The sequence below is a fragment of the Passer montanus genome, unplaced genomic scaffold, assembly GCF_014805655.1.
Source record: "Passer montanus isolate IOZ18808 unplaced genomic scaffold, ASM1480565v1 scaffold164, whole genome shotgun sequence".
NCBI classification, from domain to species: domain Eukaryota; kingdom Metazoa; phylum Chordata; class Aves; order Passeriformes; family Passeridae; genus Passer; species Passer montanus.
This window is the reverse complement of record NW_024363605.1, coordinates 274,289-290,031: the sequence shown is the minus strand read 5'-3', so window position 1 is coordinate 290,031 and position 15,743 is coordinate 274,289. Positions and strand designations below refer to the sequence as shown.

At 39.5% G+C, this 15,743-nt stretch overlaps 1 protein-coding gene and 1 long non-coding RNA gene across 4 annotated transcripts in view; one reads left to right on the top strand and one right to left on the bottom strand.

Annotated features, from left to right (window-relative positions):
- The window catches only part of RASA1 (RAS p21 protein activator 1), a 47,874-nt gene extending 36,789 nt beyond the window's left edge, over positions 1-11,085 (bottom strand). Inside the window, exon 1 of one of the 3 annotated variants that reach the window (XR_005626929.1) lies at positions 9,644-11,085. Coding sequence is in view for 2 of the 3 variants with exons in the window: in XM_039703591.1 (XP_039559525.1) it covers positions 9,644-10,167 (524 nt within the window). In the remaining variant the exon portion in view is untranslated. Of the gene's footprint in view, positions 1-9,288 lie in introns of all 3 variants that reach the window. The other 2 variants (XM_039703591.1, XM_039703592.1) reach the window with 2 other exon arrangements.
- Positions 9,946-13,727, top strand: LOC120499639. The gene is made up of 2 exons (XR_005626933.1): positions 9,946-10,051; positions 13,487-13,727. It is a non-coding gene; the product is annotated as an uncharacterized LOC120499639 (long non-coding RNA).
- The last annotated feature ends 2,016 nt before the right edge of the window (positions 13,728-15,743 follow it).

Below are 15,743 nucleotides of genomic sequence, written 5' to 3'. Positions count from 1 at the left end.
GGAAGACTATTGTATTTTAAGCCTACAAAGGTGTCAGTTCAGGCTCAGTATTTCAAAAGCACAAATGGAGAAGTGAATTCTATCAGACTGTTCCTCAGCTGACAGAGATGCAGCTGCAGCAAAGCCGGTAAAGAACTGGACAGCAGTCACCAGGCCACCACCCAGCCCCAAAATCACCTTTCCTAATCACAATGTGCACACTCTCAATCAAAGTGAGTGCCAATACATGGCAAAACACAAATTGCAAAATATGACATAAGAAATCTTTAATCTACTGCTGCCATTCAAGCATTCAATCACCTATCTCAGTTTATTTACACAGCCTTTGTCAGAACACTTGTTCTACTTCAAATGATCAAGAATAACTTTTTCAAGAAAGTAGTGATGGAGAGCAGTTTGCAAAGACTGTCATTGCTCTCATTACCTTCACCAAGCCACACTATGCTCCAGAGCTATATATTGCCATAACTCATTAGCTTCTCCACCTAATTTTGCTTCATTAAACCTTTAATTTTTTACATTCAGAAACAGTCAGCTTCAAAACAGCCAGTGTTTTAGACAATTAAAATCCTCCACCACTTCAGATCACATATGATTTAGTTTTAACAGTTCACAGACTGTTTTGTAACATTCACAAACATGCAATTTAAAAGATACGTAAATGATCTCTTGAACTAATATATGAAAAAAAAAATTTCACAGCATACAGCTTCAAAAAATGAAAAAAAAATAAAAGCTGAGCTCTTGATAAAATCTGAACACAAGCAGTTTTTTTCCCTACAAAATGGAAACAAAAGCTTTGAGAGCTTTTATCAGAACAGAACCTTGATAAACCAAACCAAAAAACACCATTTCACCAGTAGGAGCAGCACAAGCATAAATACAGTTTAACCTGACAGAACTGGCTACTTGCTGGTATTGCTCCCCTTTACTTCTCTTCCTCACCCTGATCAAAACAACCTAAACCAGTAGAAGCACTGTCGTGTCTGTACAACATTGAAAACTTGAAAGTGCTGCAGGCCTAGTTATATTAGCAAGAGCCTGTGTCATTCCATTCCAGAGCAAAGCAGCTTCATGAACAGAAACCTGTTGTTCAAAGACAGTCCACAAAGTGGTCACACCTTCCGGACGAGGGGAGTCTTTTAGGAAATGAAGCAAAATTAAGACAGTTGATTATAAAGTCAATTATAGGATGAAATATTCTGTGTGTCAGTGTGCACAGCACAGCTGAAACCTGAATGAGTTTGCTCCCAACACGTCACAACAGGGCATTGCCTTCTTGGATAGACTGACTTTTGTGAGTATTGTGTCTGTCCGAAACCTCCCTCATTTTGTGCCTCTCGATCATCATGAAAGCCAAGACCACTGGGAAAAGGAAAAGATCCTGTTCTGAAAATCCAGGTCTGTCTGGTCCACCAAGCCAGATTATTGCTTACGGGCATGTTTGCTCAACTCATGGAACACTGCACCCAAGAAGGGGCAGTGTGCTCTCCTTCGCCTGCACCACCTAGCAACGCTAGTGCTGGAATTTCTCCACCCTTTTGACTTGGCTGGACTTTCTCTCTGGAATGACCTTCCTGGAGGTCACCACTAAAAACCCTCCATTCACCGTACATCAACCACCGTGACAGATGGACTGAGATGGGAGAAGGTTCTCCCCTCAAGGACTGAGACATGCGACCCCTACATGGAAAAGCTCCCCTCTTCTTCCCAAAAGGACTGAGACTGAAATCCCTACCGTAGGGTGAGGGAAGGCATGCGTGGGGACTGAAGCAAGTTTTGCAAGCGACCACTGGACCAAGAAGACAATGGTTCTTGCCTACAACATCTGCTGCTGATGACACCTGATGGACTCTTTGTACCCTTTATCAATAGACTATTTTGAAATGTGTCCCCTTCCCCCATTTCAAAAGGACTATAAAAAAGGTTAGAGCTGACTGATACCCTTGAGATCTCCCCTGATGTGAAGACAACAGGCTCTTCATCGACTGGACTTCGAGGGACTTTGTCATCCGCACGTCTGGTAGCTATACACCTCCTTGCCTTTCCTCTCTTCTTTTCCTTATTCTTTCCCTTTTCTCCATTCCCCCTTCTCTCTAACACATCTTTGCTGTGGCTATTCAATAAAAGTATATCTGTTTTGATTTTACTGCAAATCCCCTTGTCATGTCAGTGTTTGCACACTGAGATCAGTGAAAAAGAACCTTCAAGAATCATGTCCTTAGGACGGATCGTGTCAAGTATATAACTCCTCCCTCAGAGACCCAATAAACTTCCCTGATGAAGAAACAAACATTCCATTTCATGAAATCTATTTTAGACTAATAACAGGTTCACTGAGCTTTTATTTGTTCCTATTTATCACCCACTTGAGGAAAATAATCTTAATTCTATTGAGAGAGACATTGCATTAAAATGCCAAATTTAAAGAAAGGCACAATTTCACAATGAAGAAGTGGGAGTCTTAGTATAAATGCAAATTACAAAAAAATAAATTACAGAATAAACAGAAAGACAGAATCATATGCAAATAAAATAATTTTTCTGTAAGGGACCAGGATTTCTAACAACAGCACAAATTTAGGTGCCCCAATTCTCAGTCCAGAAGCTTCAAACAAAAAATACACTCTCCTTGCTGGTGATGGTAATATATATATTGGTATATGCCACATATTGAAGATCATATCTGAACATCACTGAACAGACTATATTTTGTCCCATTCAACATTTTTATATCAAGTGTATCAGAAGACATTTATTACCTGGTAAACCATTTAAGGAAAGGTTTGTTTTCTGAAATAAAAATATTAAGTTAACTTCTGAGTGCAATTAAATTCAGTGAGCCCATATATAAAATGTTAACTTCAGATGGCAAAAAAACACGGTATTTTACAGCTCACTCTGCATTAGTGTAATGTACCAAATTACTCTATAGTATTAGCCGCAGAAATAAATATTAACACTAAATTTAAAACAAACGACAGTAAAGCAGTCAATATTGAGCCATGATAAGAGAAAACAGCTCAACTGATATCATCAGGAAACCTCTGTATTTTTTATACATCTTTAAAAAAACAGGATACACAATTAAGTGCAAACTCTAGTATAATATCTTTAGAGTATGCAAAATGGTTATCAAGAAATAACTGCATTTTTTCACAGAGCAGAGTTTCATCAATACATAAAAACAGTTTATTCACGTAACATACAATCTCAGACCACTGAAAGATATCACTGTCAAAATCAATGTCTTATAACCCATCCTACTATCACCAGTTTTCAGTATTATAGAGAGATACATTCTGCAACTTCCCATCATAATCTTCAAGGACTTTGATAGCAAACAGTAAACACTGTTTTGTAAAACTGCAGTACTCAATCTCATTTAAGGGTATTGACTAATCTAACAAGCACTACAGAAAGATTTTAAGATCTCTTATACTGCATTACAAAGGAAGATCCATCCAACAGTCAGTGCTATCCAAAGAAAGCACAACAGAAATGAGTAAACTACAGAGCTAGCCATACTCCTAATTTCATCAGAGAATAGCGCACAGAATACTCTGAAGGATATAAACAGCCTACCATCATTTCTGAAATGAAATAAAGTAACCCCCAGATCCTTTGGTTTTAACCTCCAATCAGGTAGTTGAGTGAAGCCTGATTATTTCTGCAAAAACAAGAAACCACCTCTCCGAGTTTTCTATGTCAAGACTTACAACTTAAATATTTTGCAATCAAAACAGTTTCAAGTTTATTCTTTTCAGTCCAAAGCAGTGCCAACCACAGAGATTCTTAATTGATGCAAAAGGAATTGCTATGTATGATGTACTGTAAGTCTGATGAAAGGAATTAAAGTTTGGATGGGAAGCTATTACACTAAAAACCTGCTTAGCTAGTTGCCAAATGAATGTGACTTGCAAGTGCTTACACTCAAAACTCTAACTTGCTACTACTTAGATGTACATCCTCCATCACTGCCAAAGATAAGGTCCCTATAATTTCTCATCAGTCACCTCTGCTTGTTTTCCTGATCCTGCCTAGGAACACTTCTGTATTTCTAAAATTACCTTCGCATTTTTCTAAATGCTGACAATCCACTCCTTTCATTGTGTTTTAAGCAAACATAATTCAATTGCATTCTGAATCACAGCTAGTACTCTAACAATGCAGTTGCTGTCATGCATAGAGAGTAAGTAGCCTTACAAACATATGTCATGAAATTATTTAACTATAAAATGTTCTATCAATTACACATCACAATTCAGGTGTTTTTTTTCTGTGACTACCTGCTTAACTTGCCTGCTTTAAGAAACCTGTGTAATTGTTCATTATTTTGCTCCCAAGAGAATACCAGTAAAAGGTTTCCATTTTTCAGAAAACTGCCAAAACTGTTCATAAAAATACTCCCATCTGCCAGTTTATTTCAAAAGCGGTATGTCCAAAACTCCAATCTTATCTATTACAATTTAATTACAACATGCAGACATGCATGCAGACAGAACAAAGACAACAAACATCACAAAGAGCCTCTACATCCACACAAGCAACATACAGGTGTGCAGAAGAATGGTGCCTATACCACCACGCTGAGTGGCTGACAACCATATGTCACGTCATGAACCACATGGAATGAGCTGCACTGCAGTTAGAGCTGCGGCCTCTGGTCCACACACAAACAAGAGATTTTTCCATGCTCCATGGAAGATGCTGGCTAGTCACACCAGCCCCATTAGGCCCAGCCAGCCCTTTCTACTGTGAGGACGGATGCACTCAGCAAGTTCACAGTACAACTACATGGTTTCTGGTCCCTAACACAGCCTCAATACCACAAGGCCTGTGCAAGGAACAAGCCATTCACAAAGAGGTAAAGAGATGGTGGATTTACTATACGGAAGGAGGCAGCTGCTATTAGTGTGGAAGCATGTCACATTGTACAACCAAATCTTTATTTACATATTTCCTTTTTACATGTGGGAAAAGCAAGTGTGAAGTTTTGCCACACAGGCACGCTGCTGGCTTTGGTCATATCCTCATGCCCACATGCTTCTCTGCACAGCTGTTTTCCAGCTGTTTAGCCCCACCACGTGCTTAGGGTTACTACTCCCTAGTGCCAGAGCTCTGTGTTTCCTTTGTTTAACTACACAAGATCTCCCACAGCCTAATTCTTCAGCCTGTCCACTTCACTGTGGATGTCAGCACAACTACCTGGTGTTTCAGCTGCTCCTCTTGCAGTTTCGCATTATCTGTGAACTTGCTAAGGGTGCATGCACTCTGTCCAAGCAGGACACAGTATTGGATCCTGAAGGCACCCTAGGGAATACCCCAAGTAATTTGCCTTTATCTGGACTCTGAGCTACTGATCATCATGCTCTGTTCCCAGTCATTTAACCACTTTTCAATGCACCTCACGTCCTTTTACCTAATCTATACTCTGTCTGTAAGAAGACTATGAAGACAGTGTCAAGAGCCTTACTAAAGTTATGGTAAACTCTCTTCCTTTCTCCCCCGAAACAATGACTACATCACAGAAGGCTCTTAGGTTGGTTAAGCACAATTTTCCCATTATAAATCCATGCTGATTACTCCTCACTACCTTCAGCATTAAATATGATTTAAAGATAAACTAATTTAATAACAGAAACCTTTTTCTGCTCTATTACTAACAAGACAGATAGAGCAGGTATTTTATATAAAAATAAAAACTATTAAAGACCGCCTTCAGTCTTTAAATATTGCATAAAAGTAAATAAAGCAGGTCAAGTGTATAAACTCTGTCAAGCACTGAACATTTTACTAGTACTGACCATACTCTGGAGGGACACTGAGGAATCAACCCTGCAATACTTAAGTGCAGCACAAAGACTATGTAAAAACAAGATGCCTTCTCCTCCCTTCTACTATGCCTATCAACAAGACATATTACAAGACGCTTATTTTTTTGGCGGAGAAAGATATGAAAGAAATGGGAAAACTATTATGGGAATTTTACAAATGTATGCTTGAACCAAAATATGGAGTCCTATTCTTAACAGACCTAAGCCTTCACTAGAAAATTTGTGTTCATCTTCCCTTCACAACCACAGAACATATAGACAAAAAAGCTTGAAAGAACACAGCACAGTATTACATTTCTCGATGGGGTAGGCTAGTAGATGAACTGTCAAAGTCCCACATTGGTATTATGGGACTCAATCAATGACACAAAATAAAAACTAAATAAAGAGCAGGTCAAGAAACCCTAGTTACTGTTTAAACGAAATTACATTATCTAATGTTAACTAGAAATACTGACTAAACTACTGAAAAGTCATCTTCAAACTTCTGGCTTCAAATGCTGTCCTACTTCTGGTTTTATTTCTCTGAAGTTTTCATTTATCTATGAACTAAAACACTCAGTTTACTTACTGCTTCACTTCCTGTAGCAGGCTAGGTACAATGTTGTGTCACTGTGTTTAACCACTCATTTAAGACAGTACTTCTAACACCACACATCCAGCTGGAGCGGCCTAGAGTACACTACTCACCAACTTTTGAAAAATAAGGTGTTGTCTTCCACACACAACCGGAACTAATGAAGAAATTCATTATCTAATAAAGACAATATTCTATGCTAACTACATTAACTGCTAAACAAAGAAAGCTCATACACTAAAATCTATTGACATCACATTTCATTTTCTTTATACAGTACCTAACGGAACATGCCAACATTACTTCCTCATAGTTTGCAGTGCAACAGATTCATTCATTAGTCTGGAAAAAGGCCTTCCGCAATTATTCAGAAAAAAATATTTTCATGAGTTACTGGAACAAATGCAGGACTCTCAGCTTGCCACCTTGAACACTCAAGTGAAGATACTAGAACTTCACTCTACAATCAGGCAGAAAAATGGTCTACTTTAATGCAATCCATTCTTATTTAATATTTCTCTACCTGTCTTCATCTTCAGTGCTTTTTCTTATGCTGCCTGAACAAGCTCCAAGAGTGACTGTAAGAATACATCTGCTTTGGGCAAGATTTGTTTTAACCAGAGAGTATTTTGACAGCCTATTTCATTTTGTGTGGTTGATCACTTTCAGATTCCAACTGATTTCCATTTCAAACTAATAAGCACTACTCAAAAAACACTATACGAAAATGCCAGTTTTGCTGCAATACTGGAATGGCTCCTGCCACATTAATGCAACACTAGGACAGAAAATGATTTTGTCAACTAAGATTTTAAATCAAATATATAACAGAATCAGCATTTATTCATTCATTAAATCCAAAGGCATTTCCTTATGCTATTTGAACCTCTGTCACTGAGCCCTGCAAATAGGACAGAAAGCAAGGGGAAAAATCACCTAAACAAATACAGTTGCCCACTTTATTCCCTAACATCCTGCGCATCCCACCTAGCATTAAGCTGCAACATAAACACACCACTGCTGCACTGCATAAAAATGAAAACCCCCACACACACACTGAATAGACGAGCCCCAAGTTAGTTTCACTCCAGATCAAAGATTTAAAAAAATCAATCCAACTGGGGGATTCTGAGTTTGTGAATAAAGAGAAGGGATTATATGCTAGTATCCTTCCACTGCTTGAATATTGAAAATACACACTAACAGAAGACATATTCCCCAGATCTCCCTGAGCAAACTATATTTACAACATCCTTACGGGAAGTTCAGAACCTGCAGGTGCTTCATTTCCCATCTCTCTTGTATTAATTACTACAAAAGCCAGAATGCCAACTTTACACCATTTAAAAGCATACTCGTGTTTAAAAAAGCATTTGTAACATCTTTACAGCCTAAAAGCTGTAAAGATGAGCTTCTTTGTTTGCTTTGGGCTTGTTTTTTTAATTTGCAAAACAAGTTCGGAGAAGTTTGTTATAGAAGCTATTATAATTTTATGTCCTACTTAAAATGACAATGGCTCCTGAAATCCTAAGAGTATGTAACATAATGCCAAAGTTAACTCTGTCAGTCAAGTTATGACAGAATATAAAGAATGAATCAAATATTTCACACAGATTTTTAGGTTAACTTTCTGAGCTATCTATATATATATATCTCTTTAAATACAACTGTATGTTACTCCCCAAATTATCCACTACACACAAGAACAACATATTTATAGAAATTATACAAATGAAAAAATATAAACTTCTGAAACCATTTCATTTTGGGGAGAATATGCTAAGGATATGGAAGAAAGGTTTATTTTCTATTCTAACACACTCCTTGGAAGTGCTTTGAGTAAACCTCCAGATTTTCTACAGTGAAATCCAAAGGTTGTATTTAGAGTACTTACTAATTACATGGACTCTATATAACATTATCTGATCTTATGTTTCACACAACTTAAACAAAGAACTAGTCTGCCTCTAGTGGAACATTCTTTCTATTACCAGCACTAAAGGAATCCAAATTAACCCGATGTACGGATAAATACAATAAAACCTAACTATAAGTCTACAGTTTATTCCAAGTGTCTCCTCTCTCCAAGCATAACCTACATAAAAACAACTTTAAATTGGCTGAGCAGCAAGGCAGTTAAAACATTTATAAAAATATCCCTCTTAACACTTTTAAAATTAGAAATTATTTTAATTCCTTTTAAATTCATGATTCAAGACTGCCTGAATTTTCAAAAAGATTCAACAAGTGGGCATTACTTTGGCTGTTTCTATATGAAATGGAAAAGATAAGTTGTTTGGGTTTTTTTCAGCAGAAAGCAATGCAATAGAAAATGATGACATGGCAGATAAAGTCTTTTACACCATGGACAGTTTTTTTTACTCTATTTACATAAATTAAGTTTATGACTCTACCGAGCAGGGGCTACTAGCGACTGAAAAAGTCTTCCCCAACAATTAGTTTAAACCACAACCGGAATAGTTCACTCTTCCCGGCAGCCTCTGCAGTAGTGCTACGAAAACTTACAAAAAACTAATTCAGCCGCCTCTTTCCCGTGAGCTGACCCCACCCAGTACCGGAGGGGGAGGACCAGCTCCCCCTCAAGTGGAAGGAGTACGACCTCCCTGCTGCCGCCGCTCACTGTCCCGACCTACGGGAGGGCTGCGCTCCACAGGCCCCGGGCACTGTCCTCGTGAAGCAAACTTCCTGCTGGAACGGAAGCGGAGGAGGGAGGGAAGGTGAAGAGGTGGGACGCAAACCTTCTGCGAGACTTCCAGCCGAGTTTGACACACACTCTCCCCGGCTAGCGGTGGGGGCCCGACCGCGCGGTACCCACTCCCCACAAGGATTGAGGCGGGTGCGGTGGGTACTCACTGATTAGTGGGGGGCGCGTTGAGCGGAATGGCCACCTCCTCTTCCTCGTACTCCGGCCCGTCCAGTGAGTCTCCCTCGTCCACTGTCCCCAGCCCCCCGGCCAACGCCGGGGGGGGTGGCAGCGGAGGGAAGCCGGGATCGGCATTCCCAGCGGCCGCTGGAGGGGCTGGCCCCGGGCCCAGCTCCAGCAGCTCCAGAACTGAGCACAAATCCGGCCCGCCTGGGGGGCCGCCGCCGACCAGGAAGGGGCCTTGCGGCTCCGGCGCCCGACCACGGCACAAGACGGGGCAATGCCCCAGCTCCCCGGCCGCGGCTCCCGCTGTCCCGGCCACAACGCCCGAGCCGCCGTCCTCACCCGTGGCCTCGGCCGCCATCATGTTGAGCCTCGCCGGCGGCTTCACGCCGGGGAGGAGGTGACAAAGGGGCTCCGGGCCCCTGCCCCCACCGCGCCCCCCCTCCCCGACGCGGCAGGCAGCGGACCCGGAACGCAGCTAAAACTTCCCGGCGGCGACGGGCCGGGAACAATGCCCGGCTGGGCGGGGGCTGGACTGCTCCACAGGGCCCCGCACGGCTGCCTCGGCCCGCTGCCGCCTCAGGGAAGCGCCGCCCTCCCGGGGAGCTCCGCGCTTGCGCGGCACCTCTACGCTTGCGCGAGAGGCACGGCCTCGGCCGGGCTGTGCTGGGCTGCGGGCGTGGAGGGAGGCTGTTGTACGGGCCCGGGAGACAAAGGGCTCGTTCCGCGGCCGAGGTGTTGGAAACGCGCGTGAGTAGGGTAGGATTCTCTAGTTCAACCCAACATGAGCACTGTAGCTCTGAACCCGTATGATCCAGTGCCAGATCCAAATGCCATTTGAATAGTTCCAGGGATGATGACTTCATTTCCTCCCTAGGCAACCTGGTCCAATGCCTGACCACCCTAACAGTGAAGAAAAGCCACTGAGTGTCAGCTCAGCTTATTCTGTGTGATTCTCTGTAATCAGAATCTGCTCCATCTCGGTTTGAAGCCGTTTCCCTGGCCCTGCCACTGCAGACAGTAGAAGAGACCAGTCCCCACCTCACTATGGCCTCTCTTCAAGTACTGATAGAACAAGTGGAAACAGTTTTATCAAGGGAGAATTAGACTGGATATTAGGAAAAAATATTTCACTGGAAGGGTGGTTAAGCACTGGAACAGGCTCCTGGGGGAACAGTGGACTTGCCATGGTTTCATGGTGGACCTGTCAGTATTAGATTGATGGTTAGATTCGATGATCTTGGTGGTATTTTCCAACCTTAATGATTCTGATTAAATTCTAACAATAAATTTTAAAAATACATCCTGGTGGTATTGTTTACCTTGTAAGAACTGTGACTGTGTACTTCCCTGAAACTGTATTTTTGTCATGTTACTCAAGCTTGCAAGCTCTCAGTCCCACCTTATGCAAACCTATACCTACCTTCAACATCAACCATTTTTCTCCTCCTAAACTAAAGTGTTTATTTGGTACAACAACTTCGATTCATACCTAAAGATGTTGTTGGCTAGAAAGAGGACCTCAAATGTCAAACTGAAAAATCGGAATCTCCTGCTGCTCTTGTGAGGATGGGGGCCCCAGCTCTGCCTACATACCAGCAGACACAGCTGCATTCATCCTCCTCCTCCCTGTCACTCCTGCAGAGCAGCGACAGCATGGGCGCGACCCATCGGTTCTCTCCACCCAAGCTGATTTTTAATAAAGGCATTAAAAAAGGAGAAAGATCTCCTGCCCTATTTATTTCAGTTTTGTGCCCAGGATCACAGTGAAAAGAGAAGCTGGCTCTAGCCCTCAGTCTATACCATAATAATACACCCATTTACTGCTGGTTTTCTGCTTTAAGAAATTGTTATTTCAAGGAATATTGGAGGCTGCTCTCTCTGTGGATTTCCCTTTACTGCTTCTTGCTTCCCTCACAGATTTCTAAACAAAATAATTTTAACCTTGTCACTGTAGCAGTAGCAATAAGCCTAAATATAGAAATGCAGTGTAAATATTTTAAAGATTCCCTTTATGAGGCAAGCTTTTCTAAGTGCCTTCCAGGGAAGCAGCATGTGTGTGGGGACATGGGGATTGGACAGACAGCTGTGCTAAGAATTTTACTCAGGAGGGGGTAATGTGTCTGCAACACTCTTTCAGGAGGTTTATTTTGGTGAGAACAGTTTTAAATTTGAAAAGGATTCTGCAGAGAAAGAGTTCCTAGTAATACCAGCTGAGCTGTTATCTCTGTGTGCACCCGACATACCTTTTCTGTTCACTTTGCAAGCCAAGTTGCCTATTTAGAATCATGAAATATCTCGGCTTGGAAGTGATCTATAAGGATCATTGAGTCCAACTCCCTGTTCCTCTCAGGACTACTCAAAACTACAGTTACAAGCCTTCATGGGACTTTTTCATAAATAGATGTTTTTTTATGAAGGGGCAAGCGTAACAATATTTTTCTTGATACTTCTTGAGCTTCTGTAAATATGTCTTATTCTAAAATCCCTGGTATAAATGACACTAGGATAGTCAGTCCTTCATCCCTGCTGTGCTGGAATGGTGTCAGGCTAGATTCCCTGAAAAGTACATTTTCATGTTCCCTAGTTTGAGCTAATTATAATAGTACATATTGTGAGAATAGTGGCGGTGGGGTGGGGCATTCCAGGCAGATGTATGCCTGATTAGGAGCTCAGGTGTTTGGGCTGGGGTTGTCACTGTTTTGTGTGGCATTGTGCTAGTAATTTCAGCAAGGTTGTTCTTTTTCTGTCAGTGAAGTAAGAAGCTATTTCACAGATATGTCAGAGGATCAATTAGGTTTTTTTACAAAATTTGAAAGCTGTTAAACACCCTAATTATTAGGTGTAAAGCTACATAAAGTGGCTTTCAGTTATTAAAAGGGAAGGTGTTACTTTTATAGTAGATACAGATACCACAAAACATTCCTTTCACTCCTTATTTCCTGCTTCTCTCTTCTGCCTGAGCACAATTTATTTCTGCCTTTCTAAAGTTTTGTCCCATTTCAGAAATTAATAGCAGCACAGGAATTTTCAGTCTTTCTGTCATAGGATGGAGTGATAAGAAAGCAGTTTTCCTGTACTGAAGAACCTGGAATGCTCCAACTATTCCAGTTCTTCCCCTTGTACTCCCACAGGTATAAAATTAACAGTTACAGAGAGTGTTGCTTCTCCCTACCTGCATAGCTGTCATGCTACATATATTGCTTTTCCACTTTTCATACACTTGCCATGCTAGCAAGGAAGTTGTGGGTTATGGGGGCTGGGAGGAGACACAGCCAGGACAGGTAACCCTAACTGACTAAATGTGTATTCCAGAACATGTGACATCATGCTCAATATATAGAGATAAGAGGAGAAGTGAGAACATTGGGAGTGATGACATTTTTTTTTCCCAAGTCACTGTTACATGTGATGGGGCCCTCTTTCCTGGAGATGGTTGAACAACTGTGTTCCCTTGGGAAGCAGTGGATTGATTCCTTGTTTTGCCTGTGGGCATGGGTTTTGCTTTCCCTCTTAAACTGTATCTCAGCCCATAAGTTTTCTGGATTTACCATTTCAATCCTCTCCCTAGTCCTACTGGTGGGGCAGTAAGCAAGCATCTGCTTAGGGCTTGGCTTCTGGCTGGGCTTTTAAACCATGATGCCCTGTCAACTCAACACCTCTTTAACTGTAGTAGCATAGAAAAAAGTGCTATATGATTGCTCTATCAGTTTTTTTAGTGGCTGTGATCTTTTTATTAAAATTCCATATTATTGTCTGTGTTTAAATGCAAGAGAAACCTTACTATTTATACTTACCTATATTTATAATTTATGCCTTTATAAAAAGCGTGTTTGCATTCTCCCATGAGCCTGTGTATACTGACTCGAAATATAGATACACTGAACAATTATGTTAGGTTTTAAGAAACACTAAAATTATCCTCATCTTTGGAAGCTGATTTGTTATTGAGTTTTTGGTGGTTTTTTTCTGTATGAAGAAATTAAAAACTGAGTTGCAAAGGACAGCTTTTTTTTTCAATTTTAAATGTGACAGTATTTGCATGTAATAATTTCCACGTTTAGTTAATTATGTCTAACTTCCATAAGGGTTCTCAGTAATGATGGAGCTTAGGTTTCTACAGTATATTTCTGGCTGTTGATGGACAAAAGTTACATGTTGACAAACATCTTCATGTTTTTGCAGCTGCTTAGGTATCCTTTGGATGGTGCTTCTACAGAAGCTAGGGAAAGGCAAACACATTATAAGAATGAACAAACAGGAAAATATAACTACACTCTTAATACCTACACAACATCCTCTGGAACAGTGATGTAACCTGCGCAGGATAAACCCAGCTGTTGCATGGAGGACTGTCTTTCATTTCAAATTTGGCTAATTTTTTGTGCTGTTTACTCTGAACTCTTTAAATAAACAATTAATAACACCGTTGAAGAATGCATCATTCTCATAATTTCAATAAAATAATTTCTCAGTTTGTGGTTATTCATTCCACTGACTTAATATAAAGCGTCTACCTATATTTTGTATTTAAATAAAGAATATTTCTGTCAGGCATAGCTATATGTATAACATATTAAAATCAACAAAATTCTTTAATGCATGTATTAATCATATTCTATCTTGATGGTAGAAATTTATGTCCTGCTTAATAGAACAATTAAAGAGTAAAACTCTAGATGTAGATGCAATAAAATGTAGTGTAATATATAAACTACAGATTGGTCTTTTCAAGGAGAGTTTATATAACGAAGCTTATAAAATGATAATAGTGGAAGTTATTTTGAATTTAAAATTTTCATGTAAGTTTCCGGGGGGAAAAATTAATGTCATTTACCAGGAAAAAAAAATCTTTTTGACCTACATTTTTAAATTACTGTCTCTATGAATTGTGTTACTGAAAACTGAAAAGTAAGGAGAGAAAATACTGATTCATGTAACAGACTTTTTTTATCTAAGGTGTAGCTAGATCTAATTTCTGGACATCAGATCTATATGAAGTCAATTAAATTTTAAAATGTCTGCTCATGTGGTGCCATCACATTTTCTGTATGCACTTACTGACTGTACAGAAACTAGTATTTGCATGTGAGACTTACAAAATGTATTTGCAAAATTAGTAACTTTCTAAGGTCATATTTACACGTCTAAACCATCCATTCTGAATATGTATGTATATATATATTTCTTTATGTATATATTCACATGGAACAAGTTCCCTCATATTTTACTCTGGGATAGTTTAGGTGTCCTATTGTTCTATTTACACTTTATTTTCTATATGTCTTCCATCATGGGGTGATTTTTTCCATCAAGACATATTTCTCAATTAGAAAGAAGAAATTAATTGTTAAAGTCCAATATGCTAACTCCAATTCTTAAAATTTTTGTTTTAGAATTCTATGACTTAAGACACTAAATCTAACTGCAAGATTTAATAGGTAAAAAGCTGTGATTTGTATTATGTAACTGCCCAGACACCTAAACTTCTTGACCTTATAATGTGTTAATTTAAACATTTACTTCTCACATAGTCTATTTATCACTTTTTCCATTACTATTGTGTATTTTCTTGTGATAGAATTTACTTGTATGAAACAATTTGTTTAAGCTGGTTGTATTTCTGTTGTTGATTTTGAAATCACTTCCAGAAGATGAAACTACTAGGAGTAGGAACATATGTAGTCTATATTTTTGAGGAGTGATGTAACTCATTCTAGAATAACCTAAACATACTTACACAGTGATTATTCAATTTTAACTTACTGTGGATTGAATTCTAAAAGGTATTAAACAATTAAACTAGCTGTCATTTCACTGTTCTATTTAAATCCGAGGTACCTAAATATTTAACGGTGATAATACTTTGAAAGGTATAGAAGTATTATATATATGCTTCAATATAACATTAATGATGATTAGGAAAAAGGGGAAGTTCAAACAGTGCATCTGATGTATGGCACCTGCTATATAGGGGCAATTATTGTAGCAGCAGTTAGCTACAAATAATACTAGTTTCATTTGACATTTAAATGGTAACTCATTAACACTGATGAAATTTAATCTAAGATTTTCCAAGATGTGCTGGGATATAGTTGTTCATTTGCTGCTTTTTCAGCAAAGCTTTGCAGCCTTCACTGATATTGCACAATTTGCAGGGATACCCATTTCCTCATAATGAGCAATGGCACAGATTTTTCTAACTTTATTTCTGTAAAACCATGAAAGATGAGCTGTTTGGAGAAGTATATCAATCACAGGGTATATAATATGAATACACGAGGCTTTGGCTGTATTTTGGAAATTGTACTGTGTAAACACCAGTATATGTGCTTATAACAGTAGCAGGTTTTAGCACAGTGAATAGAAAATTAAGGAAGACTAAATACTAGTATCCTTCTAACTAATGAGAAATTGCAGTGTACAAAAGGAATAGGCACAT